This window comes from Mchenga conophoros, linkage group LG7 (genome assembly GCF_057382185.1).
Source record: "Mchenga conophoros isolate Kocher_MC1m ecotype Shallow Benthic linkage group LG7, M_conophoros_male_GT1.1, whole genome shotgun sequence".
NCBI lineage: Eukaryota > Metazoa > Chordata > Actinopteri > Cichliformes > Cichlidae > Mchenga > Mchenga conophoros.
Window position 1 is genome coordinate 62,324,583 of NC_140532.1, and position 19,727 is coordinate 62,344,309.

At 38.4% G+C, this 19,727-nt stretch overlaps 2 protein-coding genes across 2 annotated transcripts; one reads left to right on the forward strand and one right to left on the reverse strand.

Moving 5' to 3' along the window:
• Positions 1-761: 761 nt before the first annotated feature.
• gnsb (glucosamine (N-acetyl)-6-sulfatase (Sanfilippo disease IIID), b) lies at positions 762-13,835 on the forward strand. The gene is made up of 13 exons (XM_085280658.1): positions 762-1,105; positions 2,453-2,512; positions 3,103-3,306; positions 3,686-3,751; positions 3,828-3,926; positions 6,245-6,412; positions 7,227-7,309; positions 8,491-8,609; positions 10,434-10,537; positions 10,657-10,758; positions 10,832-10,942; positions 11,527-11,637; positions 11,745-13,835. The coding sequence occupies exons 1-13, from the start codon at positions 914-916 to the stop codon at positions 11,898-11,900; spliced, it is 1,575 nt and encodes a 524-aa protein (XP_085136784.1). The 5' UTR covers positions 762-913; the 3' UTR covers positions 11,901-13,835.
• A 1,405-nt stretch (positions 13,836-15,240) lies between these two features.
• Positions 15,241-19,217, reverse strand: mrps24 (mitochondrial ribosomal protein S24). The gene is made up of 4 exons (XM_085280659.1): positions 18,972-19,217; positions 17,565-17,642; positions 17,173-17,284; positions 15,241-15,770 (listed from the first exon to the last, which is right to left on the reverse strand). Exons 1-4 carry the CDS (start codon positions 19,011-19,013, stop codon positions 15,487-15,489), a joined length of 516 nt encoding a protein of 171 aa, XP_085136785.1. The 5' UTR covers positions 19,014-19,217; the 3' UTR covers positions 15,241-15,486.
• Positions 19,218-19,727: the final 510 nt, after the last annotated feature.

Here is a 19,727-nt window from a genome sequence, read left to right on the forward strand (position 1 = left end):
GCTGCCGAATCATTTCGTTTATCAGTTGTAGCTCAGGCTACAGCAAAAGGAAGCGCAAAGATTTGATTGATTAGATACATAGAGCAATCAGTAGAGAAATCTCTTTTCATAAGTAAAAAAACAAAAAACAAAAACAGAGGAACGTAGATTGAGTTACTATATGAGTTTATTTGATCATGTCACCATTTTATGGGATTTTAATGTGACAGCGTGATTTTGCACATAGATACGAATACCAGTGTTTAGGTTTAGGTTAGTTGTTACAACTGTTAGCTGTTAGTTCTGAAAGCATAGCACTCATTTTATTCATATTTCTGGACTGTCTTTGTTGTATGTTTTAGTTTCATAATCCACCTAAAAAAGTTCAGGAGGGAGGCCAGTTGCACACCTGGATCCTCATCCTGTTGTTATGTCTGCTAAACATGGATCACTCTGCTGTTTTGTTTAAGGGAGATGGCGTCCCTGCCATGGCAAAGATAATAAAAATAATTTAGATTTTTGAATAGAAATCCTTAATACTTAAATAGCTTAACGGTGCAAACATGTTAGCATCAAAATATTTTCAAGATGCGGGATTAGTAAAGGATATTTTATCTCGTAATATTTCAGGATTGGTTTTGTTATGCTTGGTGACTTAATGTCACTATTAAACTTAAATAAATGCAAACTAAAGTAATAAAAGCACTCTGAAGCCGTGCTGTACACGGTGTTCTCAGTCCTCTCTCCTCCCACTCAGTGTGATCATATGATCGCAGACTCTTAATCCACTTCCTCAAACTTTAAAACTACCAGTGTGTCCGGTCCAGCCGGATCACGCTCATTTTCCAGCAAGCCTCCCCTGTGCAGGAAAGCAAAGCTGCTGAACGGCAGCGGTGGCTTCGTGTAGCACCAGGCCCGGCGCTGTGGTGTCTCAATGGCAGACCTGAGGATCAGAGCTGGTGCGACCAGAAGCCCACAGAGAGGAGGCGGACACTCCGCTGCCTTGTCCCTGGTCACGCTGCTGTCTGCGCTGCTCACCTGCGGCGTCAGGTGTGCAGAAAGCGACAAACCGAGCAACATTATCCTCGTGCTTGTCGACGACCAGGATGTTCAGATAGGTGGGATGGTGAGTGAATTCACTCTAGAAATATACAGCCTGTCATTCGTGTCGGTTCCTCAGAGACTTGACAGTTTCTGTAGTGAGGTCATGCAGTGCTCATACTGTTTGAAACGTCCTGTTTATGGTCACCTGATACTGAGTTTAGACAAACACACGCTCTATTTTCTTTCTGTTTTGCGGGCTAGCTCTCAGATTTAACCTCCTCGGTGCTTTGAACCTGTTAATCAGTTAGTTGAATAGCTGAACTGTCAGATGATGAAAGAATTACAAGAATTGTGGGAAGTTTATGACTTTTGAGAAAGACAGGCTGGATATATAAAAAATAATAAAATTGAGCAAATAAAACTAACAATTAAAAATGCAATATATGCGAATTTATTAAAGATACAAATGTGCGGTCACAGTATTGATCTGAGACTGAACTTAAAGGTCATTTTTGTGATTAGTTTGTACATATGTGTTAACTAAAAGTTTCATCAAAGGTGCTTGCTGGGCTGGTGTGAGGCGACAGTGCACGAGTGTGCCACCCACGCTCTTCATACTTTTTTTTTTTTTTCATTTGTCAGGCGTCATTGGAAAAAACAACGTGTTTTTATGAGTTGCAGCGTTAAATTATGGCTACAGTATCTTGTGGTACAAGTTTGTATTACACGAAACTACAGCCAGGCCCGAGGGCCTAGGACCTTCAGTTGATATCTATTCTACACAACATGCGGATGTTTTCTACATGAAATAATAGCATTTTTTTAATGAAATTTTGTTAGGACCTACTTGGTTTTGGAATTAATCTATTTGAAACTCTGGAAGTTACGACAAGTGTTTTTAACCTAAATGTTAAGTTCAGCTTCTAACATGCTTGGAAAGCAGATGGGTTCTGAAACAATTGCTCAGTTAACTCTATTCCTGTTTCAAGTCCTACATCTGTTCCTGTGTGTATTTTTGCTTATAAGTGACGTGCAACCTTAAAGGTCTCTCCAGTATAAGCACATTTATGTTTGCAATATTTTGCTCAGAATTGAAAGCATTTTTTTTTTTTTTAAAAAAAAGGAGAAATCTGGAATGCACTTAATGTATTTTCAAAAGCTGGTACCTGTTCTTATTAGGTCCTGTGAAATTCTTTACCAGATGTTTGGAACCACCAGATATTTGAATAATCCACAAAGATCCATTCACAGAAAAATGGTCAGCTGATCAAGTGTTTAGCTAAAAGAGATTACTTTATGTGCCTTTCTAGTAGATGTTTCGACAATAGCTAATACTGTCATAATGTTTTGAGTTTGTGCTTGTAGCATCTATTACTTCTCCAGTACTGTCATTATGGTGTGAGTCACTTTGTCTGTTTCTATTGCACAGACACCAATGAAGAAGGCAAAAGCCTATATAGGAGACGAAGGAGCAACATTTGTGAATTCTGTGAGTATCTTATGCAGTACATATACTTTTACTAGACTACATTTCACAGGGAGACATTTATTTTATTACGTTATATTTTCCGACAGTTGTAATTACTTGTAGATTGAAGTGTCACACAATAAATCACATTACAAGTTTATGAAACAATATATGTTGGTGAAAATTAAACCACTGGTTCCCAAACGTACTTATTATGACTTCCTTTTACAAGTGTCTACTTGGGGAATCCTGTCATTTTTCAGATGTGAGCAGTTTGACTAAGAAAGAAAAATTCTTTTCTTGAAGTGTCAGAGCAATTGGTGGGAATCACAGACAAATACAATATATAATATTCTGATATGTTGCCCATGGTAACGAAGATATTATGATAATAATGAATCAGATACATCAAATCTGCAAAACCACATACATTGCAAGACAATAATCAAAGATATGGCACAAGATGTGTGTATGAAAGCAAAACTCAAATGTTCTTGAAGCACTGTTTGCACCAGTGATTACACAATAAATGAGTCTCATATCCTCCTTTCTGCTGTCACGCTTCTCTCCCTCCCCCTTTCTCCCTGTTCTCACTTCTTCCTCCTGCGAAGTTCACAGTCACGCCACTGTGCTGCCCCAGCAGGAGCAGTATTTTGACAGGTCGATACCCTCACAATCACGAGGTGAGAAACAACTCCCTCAACGGGAACTGCTCCAGCCTTCAGTGGCAGAAAGGCCCCGAGGCAGAGGCCTTCCCCACCTACCTCAACAAACTGAAATACCAGACATTCTTTTCTGGGAAATATCTTAACCAGGTTTGTACATGTATATACTTTTATAAGCATTATACACGTCCAAATGCTTCCAAACTTCAAAACACACAGGCAGTACAATGAATACACCGTGCTTATGACTGATTTTTTCTGTTCTAAATGTTGAAATATTGTTGGGAGCCCAACAGTGTTTGTGTTGTGTTTTCATTTTATTCACTCACGTATTTGGCAGAGACTGTGACATATCACAGTCAGCAGATACAGCTAATGGAGATACACACGTCCCACAAGGTGACTCAGCAGTGATCGCTGACTCATTACAAAACAGTATTCTGCAGGACTGTCAGTATGAAGCCCTGAAGATGCTTGTTACATCATTTCTCTTGAAGCCGACTGAGCTAACTGTACCTTCTACTTTCAGTATGGTAGCAAAGCAGCAGGAAGTGTTGGCCATATTCCACCTGGCTGGGACCAGTGGCATGCACTGGTGAGTCACAAGTAACATGTACATGCACAATTTCTCCTAAGTACTTCTGTCATGACACCTTTTGCTGCACTTACAGGTGGGAAACTCTCAGTACTACAACTACACTCTGTCAGTCAATGGGAAAGAAGAAAAGCACGGTGACAGTTACGAGGACGACTACCTCACAGACCTCATAGTGAGTAGTAATCAGACCCTCAGATTTGAAGTGGAGGGAGTTCATTACGTGGTTTATGTGGTTCATTTATCTTTGGTGGTTGATTTACCTGACTCTTATTTTGAGCATTCAATGCTTTCCAGCTAGGTGCTGTCCTTGACATCATGTGTGATATTACTTGATATCATTCAGCCGTCTTGAGTCTCTTGTCATTGGAGACCTTGTTTTGTCCAGAGATTATCTTTGAGCTGGAGGACATGGAGCAGACTGAGATCTGCCTTGATCTCGCCTTGAGGCGACTTTTGTTGTGATTTGGCGCTATATAAATAAAATTGAATTGAATTGAATCTGTTGCCTCATACTTCAGCTGGCTTTGCTGTGCTGAACATGAAGCTGATTGCATTTTAATTAGTGTCATAATGTACTTATGGAATAGTTTAAGGAAGTGTGGATAGCTCCCTACTTTACAACAATTATATGGTGGTGAATTTTGGTGGAACTTCTAAGTATTGGCAGTAGGGTCATGGTTGCTTTAACAACTTGTTGGCTATAGCTGCCAGCCATCAGCTCAGCTTCACATATACTGATTCATGTCACTAAACTGGACCTCATTTTTAATTAAATTATCTGAAAATAATATGAACTGCTGTCTGGTAAAGACTATCCAAGACGTTTTGGTGGCTGAAATTCTAATATTTTATTACTGATACTTTGCAAAAATGAGCAGGTATGCCTCTGTGCGGTTTGTTGAAGTCATTGGTGGCTGGTGCCTGTGTGGGTTTTTATTTTATTTTATTTATTATATGGTGAACACACATGCTTGTGCATGCACATGGATATGCTTTCTATTTATTACTGCCACACTGTGGAAATGTGGCAGTAACAGTATGTGGGAAATATTGTGTGTTTTGGGACATTTGAGGGTGAATTTACAAAAGAGGGTATGGTTGTTCACCTCTGCAGTCAGTCAGCTGCTGGCATAGAAACATAAAATGTGGTGTTTTTCTGCCAGTCAGCATTGTGACAGGTTAATCATCAGCTAATGCAGTAGCTGGCGATAAAAGGGTTGCAAGAAAGAAGCTAATATTAGAAAGGGCTATTTAGTTTCTGTGGGACGCATTACATTACATTCAAGTTTTGGTAAAAATGTTTGGTTTCTTTGTGTTTATATTTAAGGTTTAAATTTCACGCACTTGCTGCTTATCAGGTGACTCAAAGAATTTGTTTATCTTACTCTAAATTTAGTTTATGAGAGCTGAATGATCTTTGTCACATGTGCTGTTGTCATGATTGCTTGCAACAAAGAATAACGGTGGAGAGAAAGAATTGGTCCAAGGTGTGGCTTCATTTCATGAAGAAAGATGATAGTAGTCCTAGTTTTAATGTCTGTAAGCCATCAAGGCAGGTTCGAAATGTCAGTGATTTGCTGACACATTCATCCACACAACAGGGAAAAGCTGAGATTCAGCATGAGAACTTCTGTTTTCCAATCAAGTTTCATGTCTGTGACCGAACATAAATAGCTCTTATTATAAAAATACTCCCACATAGATAGGCTTGGTGTCTTTTTTTTCTTTATAAAATTCTATTCTGTAAAACAGGGAGGGAGCATTTTTTTAGCCTTGCTAACCACCGCTGCCCCACTGGCTAGTAAGCTGACATGTGAGTGATATTTGACATTCAGCTTTTGTTGATGTGTTACATCAGTTTTGTGCTTCTGTTTAAAGATGATGAGATGGAAGTCTTGAAAACAGTTTTCTTTTATGACACAAAAGGGAAAACGTAAATGAAACTTAATTAACAGGAAAAGATGTCATTGAAATTGACTGTTATCCTTGAATTTTACAGTTTGTCCATATTTTATATGGTTAACAAAATAAGTAATTTGCACCCTTAGAGTCATTTGAATTTTTGCAAACCCTTGCTGGTTAATATTTCACTTTCATTTTGACTCGAAGTTGGTTCTGTTGTGCAGCTGCTGTCCCACTGGCCAAAGAAAGCAGTAGTTTATGTGTATATATGGGCTCTCATACTAACTGATCTATAAATCTTAAACTTAGATGGCAAAAACCAAAAACTAAAATCAAAATTACATTTCAAATTGGGGAAAAAGAGAGTAACAGCCTAGAACGGTCCACTGTGGCTTTTGACCAACTGTATTTTTACATCCCTGGGTGATAATGACTTTCAGATGGCACTTTTGTAGCTTACATCATACATTTATACAGTTGGTGTTCATTTCTTTACAAGTCTGCTTGTTTTTGCCTAAGCTAAGCTTTTAAAGAAATGTAAGTTTTGCAGCAGTCATGTAATAAGTCTGTGCCTGTTTGTCAATCCAGCTGAACCGGTCTCTTCACTTCCTGGATGACAGGAGCCCTCAACATCCGTTCTTCCTGATGCTGTCCCCTCCAGCTTGTCACTCCCCCTGGACTGCAGCGCCTCAGTACCAGAAAGAGTTCAAGGATGTCCAGGCCCCTCGAGATGGCAGCTTTAACAAGCCAGGGAAGGTATGCCTTTTCAAGAATGTTATGCTATGTGTCTGGTGAAGTCCAGTTTTAATCATTTAAGGCGACTGGCAAGAGTAAAATCTTTTTTTTCGAGGCAGCACCTTGAAACAGTGATCCATGCTTTTATTTCTTCCCGCCTGGACTACTGTAACTCACTTTATGTGGGGGTCAGTCAGTCGTTGCTCTCACGTCTGCAGCTGGTTCAAAATGCGGCTGCATGACTCCTAACAGGAACTCGAAAAAGAGAGCATATAACCCCCGTGCTGGCCTCTCTGCACTGGCTGCCTGTGTCTTTTAGAGTTAATTTTAAAATTCTTATGTTTGTTTTTAAATGCCTTCACAGTCTTGCCCCGCCTTACCTCTCTGAGCTTCTTCATCCCCACATACCCTGTCGGTCTCTCAGGTCAGCTGACCAGCTGCTCCTGGAGGTACCGAGATCCAGGAGGAAGCTCAGAGGGGACGGGGCCTTCTCTATTGTGGCTCCAAAATTATGGAATAATTTGCCCATGCATGTTAGAGAGGCCCCTTCACTGTCCACTTTTAAATCACGTCTTAAAACCCACTTTTATTCCTTGGCTTTTAACCTCAGTGAGACTTAGTTTCTCTTTTAATTGAAGTAGTTATTTAATTAATGATTTCACTCTTCTTTTATTTGTGTTTTATTTATATCTCATGTAATTTTATTTTACAGTTCCAATGTACAGCACTTTGTGTCAGCTGTGGTTGTTTTAAAGTGCTTTATAAATAAAGTTGATGATGATGGTGGTTTTTAATTTTGTTTCTAATGAATCTTTTATTTTTGTGAATGCTTTAGGATAAACACTGGCTGCTGCGCCAACCTCCTAATCCGATGCCAAACAGCTCAATCACTTTCCTGGATAATGCATACAGGAAAAGGTACAATTGTTAAGCGTACGTCTCTTTTTGCATGAAAGCGCATAGTTCGTAGAAGACAAAGTCAGAATAGTGTCACCACTGTCAAACAAGAAAATGTAAAAAAAAAATGGTAAAACTAGTTTTGTTTTTGTTTATTTTCTTCTGTCTTCCTCCTCCCCTCACCGCAGCCTTGTTCTGCCAGAGGTTTCTTCCTGTTAAAAGGGAGTTTTTCCTTTCCACTGTTGCCAAAGTGCTTGTTCATAGAGGATCATCTGATTGTTAGGGTTTTCTCTCTGTTTCCTTTGCATTATTGTAGAGTCTGTACCTTACAATATAAAGCACCTTGAGGCAAGCGTTGTTGTAATTTGACACAGAATTGAATCGAATTGTAGTTTTAACCTCATGAGCCAGCAGGGATAAAGCATTAATATATTTTAGCTGTTAGAATTCTGGAAATCACTCTTTGCTGCATCCTCTGATTTACAAAGTTCTTTTTTTTTTTTTTTTTTTTTTAATCAATTATTTATTCAACTACCTCAGAGTTTTCTGCATGATGCTTTTGAATTTTATGGTATTGTATTTTTAAAAATATGGAAAGGATCCTGTGATCATCCTCCCTATTTGTCTTCATTGGGGTTGTTGAGGTCAACACCAGAGCTTTTTTTTTTTTTTTTTTTTTTTTTTTTTTTTCCCCCATAGATAAGAAATATTAGAAATTGACTTAGGAAGGACAAAGCCTTTCTTGAAACTGAAGTAAAATAGAAGAAATTAGAATGGGTACTCATTGTTTGGTCCTTTTTGGTCTGAAATTACATAACAAATAAACAATTAATTTTAATTGCTTGAAAAAAAATTGCAAATGACTAAAAGTTATGAATAAAATTTGTTCCAATGGGTTCAGGAAAGCAAAATTCCACACTTGCAAACAACTGGAGATATTAAACCAGTCTAAACAATTTAGAAAACAAAATCCCTGAATCATAGGAGTAATTGCAGTTATCTGCAGTTCCTCAGTGGTAAAATCAGTATTTGTGTTCAGTCTGACATATTAAAGCCTATGTCTGCACTTTAACTGCATCTTTATTGATTTCTTTAAAATCCATTTTGTTTGTGTATAGATCCAAAATTATGAAAATCATATCAACATCCAAATATTTCTCCACCTAGCATGTACATCCAAAAACTTCTGATGTCTCTGGCAGGTGGCAGACCCTGTTATCTGTGGATGACATGGTGGAGAAGCTAGTGAAGAAACTTGACAGTATAAAGGAGCTAAACAACACCTACATCTTCTACACTTCAGATAACGGCTACCACACAGGTCTGTTTTTGATAAACTCCTCCATTTAATCTTCGATTAGTTCATGCTCTGTACCTTCTGTCTGTGTCATCTTGAGCTGGATTTATACTGCTGGGTTACAGAAGACAGTTTAATTTTTAATTTTTAGCCCCCTGGCTGCATTGCATAAATGCAAGTCACCAAAACATTTTAAGTTACTTTTAGGTCCTTTTTTATGGTTTGTTTTCTTCAAGAAATACCATGGGTAATAGAAAATAATTCAATTTAATTCAATTCAGTCTATTGATATAGCCCCAAATTACAACAGCAGTCACTTCAAAGTGATTGCTGGGTGAAGGTCCTACAATAATACAGAGAAAACCAGAACAAAAGAACAACACCCTGTTGGCAATGTTGGCAAAGGAAGAACTCAGGAAAAAACTTCAGGCAGAACCAGGCTTAGGGAGGGGCATCCATCTACCACAACCAGTTGGGGGTAAGGGGAGTGAGACAGGGATAAAAGACACACTGTGGAAGTAAACCAGAGATTAATAGTAATTGATGACTAAGTGCAGAGTGATGTATTAAAATATAGTGAGTTAAGAAGAAATGAGGGAAAATTCAGGTCAACTGATCCATCCCTAACTAAATGCTTTATCAAAAGTCCCTCTCCCTCTTAAAGAGGGTGTGTGTTTCCTAAATCCAAGGTGGGAGCTGATTCCACTGGAGAGAGGCACGAAAACTGAGGCTCTGTCTCCGTTCTACTTTAAAAAAAAAATGATAGGAACCACGAAAACCAGCAGTCTGAGAGTGAAGTGCTCTATTGAGGTGATATGGTACTATGAGGTCTTTAAGATGGGCCCTGATTATTCAACATCTTGTATGTGAGGAGAAGGATTTTAAAATTGAGTCTGGATATAACGGGGAGTCAATAAAGAGAAGCCAGTACAGGAAAAATAAATCTCTTACTGTAAAGACACCATCCGACTCCAGATCATTGTCATGTACATGCGCTTCTAATAATGCTGAGAGATTTGTGTTAAAAAAAAACAAAAAAACCAGAATCTGAGGCACTCTGCTGAACATATGTAATTGCAACATTTCTGTATCTTTTATGTTTAAAAAAGAAAAAATCTTCAGATTGGTTTGTCTTATATGAATGATAAATATAATAAACCCATATTGACCAATGACTGACCTGTCTGTATGGGATTAGTTCAGTAATAAAAATGTGCAAAAACTACAAAAACCTGTAAATAAACAGTAATGACAGCAACAAATAATCACCCAACTGAATGAAATAATTATTTTAAACCATCTGATGTTGTTTTAAAAGCAATAGCGGGTAAATTGTTTGTCACAGGTTACATTTGTGTTCCCCAGTCTGACCTGAGAGCTTATAGGTATTTGCACAGTCACCTGCCAGTTTACTGTGTACACCTTTCTTTGCATTGAAACCCCTTTTAACTGCAGTACTGCCCTAATTATTTATGGCCTAGATTCAACGAGATGCTGGAAACATTTCTCACAGTTTGCTCCATACTGACACGATTGTATCGTACAATTGCTGCAGATTTTCATTCACAATGCAAATCCTCTATTCCACCACATCCCAAAGGCACTCAATTATGTGGCGAATGGAGGGCATCTGAATACACTGAACCCATTGTCTGTAAACCAGTTTGAGATGATTGAGCTTCGTGTAGATCAACAGTATCTCAAATACTCAGACCAGTCCATCTGTCACCAACAACCATGCCACGTTCAAAGTCACAGAAATCACCTTTCATCCTCATTCTGATGCCTTGAGTTGCTGCCTAGTGATTGATTAGATCTAGGTGTAATCAGCTGTACTTGCTGTTCCAGGTCAGTTCTCGCTGCCCATTGATAAGAGGCAGCTCTATGAATTTGACATCAGGATTCCGCTAATGGTCCGCGGTCCTGGCATAAAAGCCAAGCAGGTGCTGCAGGTCAGAACAATACTCCACTAAAACACACACTCCAGCTGCTTAAAAGCATATTAATGTCTCTGGAACTGTTTTTTGTTTTTTACCTTTTTTTCCCCCCTCATGTCTTTTTTTTCTTCCAGGCTCCAGTACTGAATATAGACCTGGCTCCCACCATACTGGACATAGCTGGAGTCAATCTGTCGTCTGTGAATGTGGACGGGCAGTCTTTCCTCGCTCAGATGGTCAGCTGCTTCTTTACATTGACTCTCACTTATTTTTCCCTCATGCTAAATCTTAACCCAAATTTTATCTTAGGCTCCTTCATTGCGTAATGGCACTGCACGACCATACTTCCTTGTTGAGTACACTGGAGAAGGACAGCCAACGTCAGACCCTACTTGCCCTAAATTAGGTCCAGGAGTATCTGTGAGTACCTACAAAAGCAGGCTTCCTATTCTGGTCACCACTGAATGTAACATGCTTCCAGTTTCCAGTAATATTATAATCTCTGATTGAAAAAGGGGGAAAAAAAGTTATTTAAAATAATTCCTTTTTTCTCTTCAGTGTCAAAGTATTATGATACCAAAAAAGGGAGCTGAATACAGTAGAAGTATTTTCTCAGCCTTTCCACTGTTTTCCTCTTTGCTTTTTTGATAATGCACTGAGGGAAGACTGGATGCTACTCACTACTTGACTTATAATAGAAACTAAACTATAGCCTGGCTCTATTGAGCTTCATGATGTCAGTACACAGTAACTGAAGTCAGTTAATTGTTCAGATTCTATTAATGGCTTGAGTTAATGGTGCAAATTTGTAAGGAAATTTCCAATAAGTGCCTTTTAATAGCAAATTCAGAATAGATGGCAATTTTCCTAATTGGAAACAACTGTGGACTAAAGCCTAAAAATAGGGTTCATGTTGCCACAAAACATATTGCTCCTGCCGATTCTGAAAGTTTGTTGCTCTGTTCCCAAGAAACCTTCACTGTAACATTTTTCACTGTCTTTAGCAATGTTTCCCAGACTGTGTTTGTGAAGACGCCTACAACAACACGTACGCCTGTGTCAGAACTCTGGACAGCAAAATGAACATGCAGTACTGTGAATTTGCAGACAGTGAGGTACTCCCGGGACTTTTTTGTGTGGGGGTTTTGTTTTTTGGACACATTTTAGTGAAAGTAGATGTGAAGCTTCTCAGTGTTTTGTTTTGTTTTTTTTACCCCCCAAGTCGTATGTAGAAGTCTATAACCTGACGTCGGACCCGCATCAGCTGGAGAACATCGTGAAGAAGGTGGATCCCTCCATCCTGCAGATCATGAACCAGCGGCTCATAAAGCTCCAGTCCTGCGTGAGTGACAGCTGCCGGGATTACAAGCAAAAATAAGACCGCCAAAGAAGCTGCCAAACGATGACCACACCAAAGTCTGAAAGGAGGGTGGGATCAGTCTGTCCAAATTTTTACATATATGAGATGAGATTCTGACAGGAAAAAAAAAACATGGTTGACAAATAAAGTGACTGGTGGCTGTATTCCACTTAACTGTGTCAGTTTCAGGGGCCCAGAGTCATTACTTTCTTTGGAAATTTGCTCTTTTGATGACAGGGACACAAATTATGCAACTTGTTTATATATACAGATATATATGAAGCCACCACTAGAAGTTTGGTTAGCTTAGCCTGTATTTGGGGGAAGACAGCTTGCCTGCGTGCAATGATAACGCAATCAACATTTCGTACTATCTACCAGTAAATAGAGATGGATTGACATATCTGGTAAACACTGATATCAGCCAGTATCGACCTTGTTGATTGTTATCAGCGTGTGCACGCATTTGCACTAAATGTTCAAACATTTAAAAATCTAAAAGACTTGTCAATTTTTTTTATATGATGTCGATAAAAGCAAGAAAAAAGACAACAAAGTAAACCTTACCCAATCGTTATCAGATATCGGTCAAAATGTTGGATTAAACATCAGTACTGGAAAAGGGTTCACAGTTGGTGTATTATCAGTGTACTTTTCCTTTTACGAGTCAAAATTTCTGCCGTCTTTCTGAGCCACACTCGTCTAGCTTCTCTTGTAAGTTTACTTTTGTTTTTCAAAGGTGCTACATGTAAGCTCAGTGTTATGGCATTCCTCTACCTCTCCATCAAGTCTCTGCAGTGAAATGGTAGACCTTATTCTGCACTCTTGGTGATCTGTTGGAAGTTGGAGGAACATCCTTACCAAAATTGGCAGCTGGTGGAGAACTGGCTCATCTACTGCTATGCCAGGCTCACCAAGACTGCAGAGTGCAAGGACTAAGTCCAGGTTTTGGAGGGACTCAGTGGCCAGTCTTCAATTTGAAAAACGTTAGATGGGAAAGAGTTAGCTGCTTAGCAGTGTCTGAAATTCCCATATAAAATACTTGCGTAAAGCACCTCTAAGATAACCTGCTTTCCCCATGCTGTCATGTGTTTGTGTATAAACTGCAATTTTCAGGCATAGTCAGTGTCTTCTGAACATTTCACCATTCTCGGAAACACAAAATGTTTGATTCTTCTTCTTACTTTGATTGTGAGCAGTTAAGAGAAAGGTTTACTGCTACACTGAAACTGTGACTCATCATCATCGTCTTTGAAGAGTTGGTTTAATATTCTAGGGTTTCATTTAAATGCTTTCCATGAGTTGGATGAAGGGATTAATATGACTTAACTTTTTTTTTTTCATTCAGTATAAACATACCACCAATTATTAGTTAGCCAGCACAGAAAATTTAAGCAACTGCATGTAAGTAGGTTTACACATGGTTATGCTAATCTGACCAAACCAAAAGCTGCTTCTAACTGTATAATGTGGAGATGTATTGTGTCAATATTCTTTTTTGTTTTTGTTCATTTTGCTTTTTTTATGCTTTTTTTTTTTTTTGTGGCAAAAGCTTAGTTTCCATAAAAGATCTTTGTACTCTCATAACTATCTCTGCAACCCTTTCAATGAAAGACAAAGTCTGAAATGTTCACCATGTCCTGTATCCAGTATAACAGTTTATTTTCAGTATTGTGTCTCAGATTTGAAGAAGGAACTCGGCTTTTAAAAAACTGAACTCTTTATTACTAAGAGCCTTTTTTAAATTGGTAGCAGGAACACATGCTGATATTTTTCATATGTTTTCTTATTGCAAGGAATATATTAAGGGAACTTTTGCACAGTGATGTTTAAGATGAACACTTTAATCCTGTCAGCCATATGTTCGCACTGATGTGGTGCATGTGCCTTTAAAATGTGAACAAATCTGCACTGTGATGAAACTGATTAAATTAAATGAAACATTTAAATGCACTTTTTTGTAGGTTTCCTTCTTAATGTGACGTTGTAGTGGGTTCAAGTCAATTTCCTTGGGGGGGGAAGTGTACATTTTATAGTTGGCCTAGGTGGCCAGCTTTAATTCCCCTCCAAGATTATCAGGTAATTCCTAAAACCTGACAAAGTGTTTTGATCAGCTCATCAAAGGTGTGTCAGGTAGAGTTACCTGTGCTTACACCAAGATTGACATTTGGCATAACTGAGCTCTGATTCTTTTCTTAGCCTGGCTACAGAGCTGAAAAGAAACCTGGGGCTATTCTCCCTTTACTTATGTTAGTTTCCTTTATCACTGATGAATAGTAAGATGTCTTAGTTTTGCAGAGGACTTTTTAAAAAGACTTTAACATTACACCTTAAATGCACATTTGAGTTATACAACTCAGTCAAGCATCTCTGATGCGTTGCCTTCTTTCACACAGTGAAGATGGAACACCATTAGCAAGATAATTAACCTTTGAGATTTAAGTTCAGGTAGTGTTGTGTTAGCATGTGGCTTTGGAGATCATAATAGAAGAGGAATCAATTAAAGACTCTGGATTGAAAACTAATGAGACATGTTTCTAAAGACTGTAGCCTAAAACAAGACAACCACTAGAACCCTGCAGAGGACTGGACTATGAAGCTGCAGACCAAGAAAAACTTCACCACAGAGGAGACATCGTGAAGCCAGATGGAAGTATGCCAAATACAAACTGAGAAATATTATACATACTGGAAGCACATCCTTTGGTCAGATGAGAAAAAACTAGAGCTCTGACCTATTTTTTTGTTTTTTGTGAAATAATTTTGTTTCTGTATGCAAAGTAAAATAATTTAATCATCTGAAGAAAAAAAAAAAAAAGGTCAGATCGTCTGCCAACATCACATTCCACAGAGGCTCCTGCCTGACCTCATCTGTCAACCTGTCATTCAGCATTGCAAACATGAAGGGACTCAGAGCCATCCCTGATATCTCTGTCATCTCACCCTGACTATGAACCCCTCTGTCACTCCTACTCCACACCTCATCTAACGAGCTTGAAAAGAAAGCAAAAAATGCAACATCATTCTTTAAAAAGATATGGATGGATGGGGGCTTTTCCATTGCTGAAAAAAACCCACTCAGGGTAGAAATGTTTCTTCATAGGATAAAGGTGATCAGATCCACACTCTCCTTTAAAAGGAGAGGTGAATCCAAATCACGACAACAAAATTGCCACACAGCATCCAGGAGCTCTGGATCTTCTTCCGGGAGGGGTTAGAGGTTCAAGTATTTCTTTTGTCACCTGTCTGTAAATCTGCTGATGACACAGTGTTTGATGTATTTTCACATTTTAAATACTCATATGTGCAGTTATGTCAATTTCCTTTGCAAACCAGCACTATAAAGTATCTCTTAGAATTCAAGGTTTTGATCATTTATTTAACTTCAGGAACAAAAGTTGATGAGCATTTTGTAGAAAATGCAACAGGTTTCACCAGCTAATTTTATAACAACAGTGATCTCCTCTCTCCTAACTTAAAATCCTTTTGAGGACATAAATAAAACAAATATTTGAAATCTGCTCATTCATTTTTCAAAAATCAAAAAGGTAGAAACTGGTAGCACATCTACTATCTACAGAGAAAATGGTTACGGACAGTTTAATCAGAGGTACTTGTACACAATCTTATCCTGCAGGGTCTGAATCTCTAACTTGACAGGGCATTTGTAAAAGTGTGACAGCAGTGACTCTGTATAGCCAATCAGGAAGTAAAACTTCTGTGGTGGTAACTTCTGTAGCATCACTGCGCACACATTCAGCAAATTGCCACGCCTTTTGATGACAATCTCATTGGCCAGGCACCCGTGGAACGTCCCAAACATGAACCTCCGAATGAAGACATCTTCTACAGTGCGTTCAGCTGCCCCATCCTCTCCTTTGAGGTTACCTATCAGCAAGAGAGAAAAAAAACTGGAGCTGTCGTGAAAGATTAAGAGGAATTTGGACTGAATTACACATTAGCTGCGGCTGATGGACAAAGATGTGCAAACGAAAAGATCACTGCCTCTTCAGCAAAATATTTATTAATAAGGCTCACAGTCACATTAGACAACATAAATCTTATTTTAAGTTTCTTTACCATGTTTAATATTATGTTTAGAGATATAGTTGAAAAGTTTAATATTTATCTTTAGGTCTTAATTTTGCTTAAATTATGCATTTTCTGTAATAAACTGCAAACACCATATGGAGACACTGAAAAGTATCAAAAGACAGAGCAGCGTTTGATGAAGTCTAAAAAGATTATAAAATGAAACCACTAGTTGCTGCTGTCTGGCTGTGGAGAGCACAATCATCATGACTCTATAAATTGTTCCCGACAGAAACAAGTGCACTGACGTGCAGCAGATAAAAGCTGTGTGCTCGGCCTCACTTCAATAATCTGAGACACTGAACTGGACCTGTCCTGTTCGTGCTGCAGTTTTGATGAGTGAAATTCTATTATTTTATTGCTCTGTTGTTTAGCATGTGTATGGTAATTAACAGACTAATACAATAAATTCTGGTTCCAAAAAGCCAACTGGGCTGCAAGCAAAATACTAACAGGGAGGCTTCAAAATGCACAGTGTAGAACCAACAGGTGATGTCACAGCGGCTACATCCATTGGTTTGCTTTATAGACCATCAAGTCAAAAAGAGTTTTGATAAGTCAAAAATCAGCTGTCTCTCCAGCAAGTCTCTCATCTCATGGTCAGACAGACCCAAACCTCATAGTTTGAGAACAGTTAGAGATGGTGGTTCTCGTTCTTCTACGCAGCCTAATCAGTTCTCCACTTGCTGCAAATTCTAGTTCAAGCTTCCAGCAAATCTCCACAGAAGAACAAGGACTGCTGATCTCCCCATTGTATCCAACTGCAGGATGAGAGACTAACTGGAGAGCCTCAGCAGTGGGTGAAGCACTGGGTCTTGCCAGCTTTTCTCTTTGAAGGTGCTTGATTGCTGTGGTTCTCTTGAACAGATAAAAATATTTAATCAAATGCTAAAATGAGTTTCGACTTGGAAAATGTGTTGGACACACTTTGAAAACATGGAAATGTTTCCCAGTATCAGTGTGTGGATGGCCTGTGCACAACACTTTAAGTCTGTGGCACAGGAGCATTCAAGCTAAAGTGCATAGTTTGGTTGGACTCAGTGATGATTGGTATGTTGTCTGAGAGCTATCCGCACCAATGACTGCTTCCATAAAAATCACTGAGTTAACTAATTCATGACCAAACATGTGAGAGGACAGTGTGCATAAAATCAAATGTGCCTAGCGAGAGCATATTCTCAATCTCAGTCATGCTTACTGGTGTGCTGTGACAGCCATCCTTTGCGGTGGCCAATGTGGTGAGGATGATGCGCTTGCTCATAGGTCACAGGTTTGTCTCCTTTCCCTACTCGGATACGAGCGGCTCGATTCTGTAAAAGAGAAAGACAAAAGAGCACATCTTGGGTATATTTGGAGAAAACACTATCAGACCCATTGAAAGTTAATCATCTATAACAACCTAACAGCCTTTGTAAAAGCAACAAAAAACCTCAAATTACTTCTTTTTTTTTAAATGGTTGTGACCTCTGAACCACTCTGACTGTGGCTCCGGTAAAGTATCAGAATACTGTGAAAGTTAAAAAGATAAACACTATGTTAAACAGTTAGTGTTGCTGATACAACAGCCCTGAGAGGGTCAAGGCCGCTTACCTTGCAGCACGACACAGTAACATGGAGGCCCCTGCTTCCAGAGAAGCTGCACAATGAGCTGGACCAAGCTAAGGCGCTCTGCAAAACAGGTAATGTGGTGAGAGTGAAAACCAGTGAGTAAATATTGAATTGATGGTCAGAAATCATTTCAAAAGCAAAACGGTACATCTGGCTTCTCCCTTATTTCCCAATGGGGATGTCAAAGCATGTGGCTCAGCATGTTTGACTTAGCAAAGATAAGCTGGAAGTCCTTGCTGATGCAACACTCCTACTTAGCAGGAAGAGGTGTTGGGCAAGACAAACACTGAAATGTCTGAAGCAATTGTGCTTGAATTGTAATACCTACTGACCACTCTGGCAGTCATTACATCTGCTAATGCTAGTCTGTGAAACAATCATGCATGCTAGCATTGGACAAACAAGAATACTTATTAAAACTAATAACTTATTACTACAAATAATTATAATCAAGACATCTTTTGGAGTATTATCCGTACAAACATTAATATTTGGATCATGACAGCAAGCTGTGACTGTAGTGAACAGTGGGTTTCAGCGAATTTTATTTTCTTCCTGTGTTAACATGCAGAGGCTGTTTCAGTTGCTTAATAATGTAGCGCAAAATATTTCAAACCAAGTTAAGAAAGGAAAATACAAGGAATGGAGATTTTCACTCAGGCCCTCAGGTCTAACATCAGTGTCTGATCTCATTAATGCTCTTCTTGATAAATGGACAATTATTTCCACAGACAGCCTCCTAAGTCTTGTAGGAAGCTGATTTTGCTGCAGAGGTGGAGCAACTCCCCACTAATGCTTATGGATTTAGCGTGGGATATCATGGAAGCTCCTGTGGGTGTAATGTGCAGGTGGCAAAACACTTTTGTCCATATAATGCATCTCTGCAACACAGTGCACAGATGTCTTGGACATAGTGTCAGAGATGTTGTATCGTTAAATCACAGCTAGTCTAAACTGTCTTGTGAATCATTCCTATTGCAAATTGTTTTAAAGTTGTGTAGTAACGAGTTGTTAAAAGGTATTTGTCGACATCTTAGTTGCCGTTCTTAGTATTCATAATACAGTTTCAGATATTTTGATAAGGCAAAAGGCTGTTATAGATGTTTCCATGTTTGATAATTCAGGTTCGTAGTGCCACAAACTGTGGTCATACAACGCAGTAGTAACAAAGTGACACAAACGTTTGTTACATGTCTGAAATTTTTGCTATTTATCATAGAAACCTAGGCAGCCAAGAGCAAGTTAGCTAACCCCTAGCTTAAAATTGTTTATATATATAAAGCCTTACCAAACGTAGCGCTAAATTAATGGGTGCACGCCGATAGCTACACGGTCAACAAGACTTCATGGAAATTAAGTAAATGTTACGGTTTAAAATGACTTTCTTACCAGCACCCTCACGTTTCCTATGCTGCTCAAGGACGCCGCCATGTTTTATTCAAATAATTAACTCGTGGTACTAAACTACAACACAGCAGTCACTCTGTTTATTACTGTATAAATAGCCGAAGGTTTACGAAAGCTCGGTAATAATTATAACACGTAAAAATAACAAAATTAACGTTTCTATACTGAACTTGAGCTGTATACTGGAACTGTTTTTTCCACAGGCAGTTTCCACAAGTTTCCACCGGACAACTATTAACCTGAACCAACCGGAAAGAGGGAAAATAAAAGTTTTAAGTTAAAGATGAGTGATATTCTAGAATCAGAATCAGAATCTTTATTGACATTGAACGAAAATTGTATGCAAACACACAGTTTAATTTACAGTTTAATTGCAAAGTTTTTCCTCACAACATGTTCTCGTACGAATTGTTTTTAAAGCAAGTTAAAATTCCTATTTTTAACAGATGCATTTTAAAATATAAATTTTGTTACCTAATACGTACTCTTTAGTTTTTTTTTAATTTAACCATAGTCGTTATTTTAATTATTAATGATTAATTTGCTTTAAACATTAATATTATTATTGTGTATAATATGCATTAGTACAAAAACTTTTCTTGCATACTTGAGTAATTTTATAGTTATTATTATGTTTCTGTTATGTATTAACTGTGCTTTATTTAAAAAGAGATTCTTTGAAACCATATACCCTATTTGAAAACATATGTCACTTTTCTTGCGATTATTTGTGTTCGT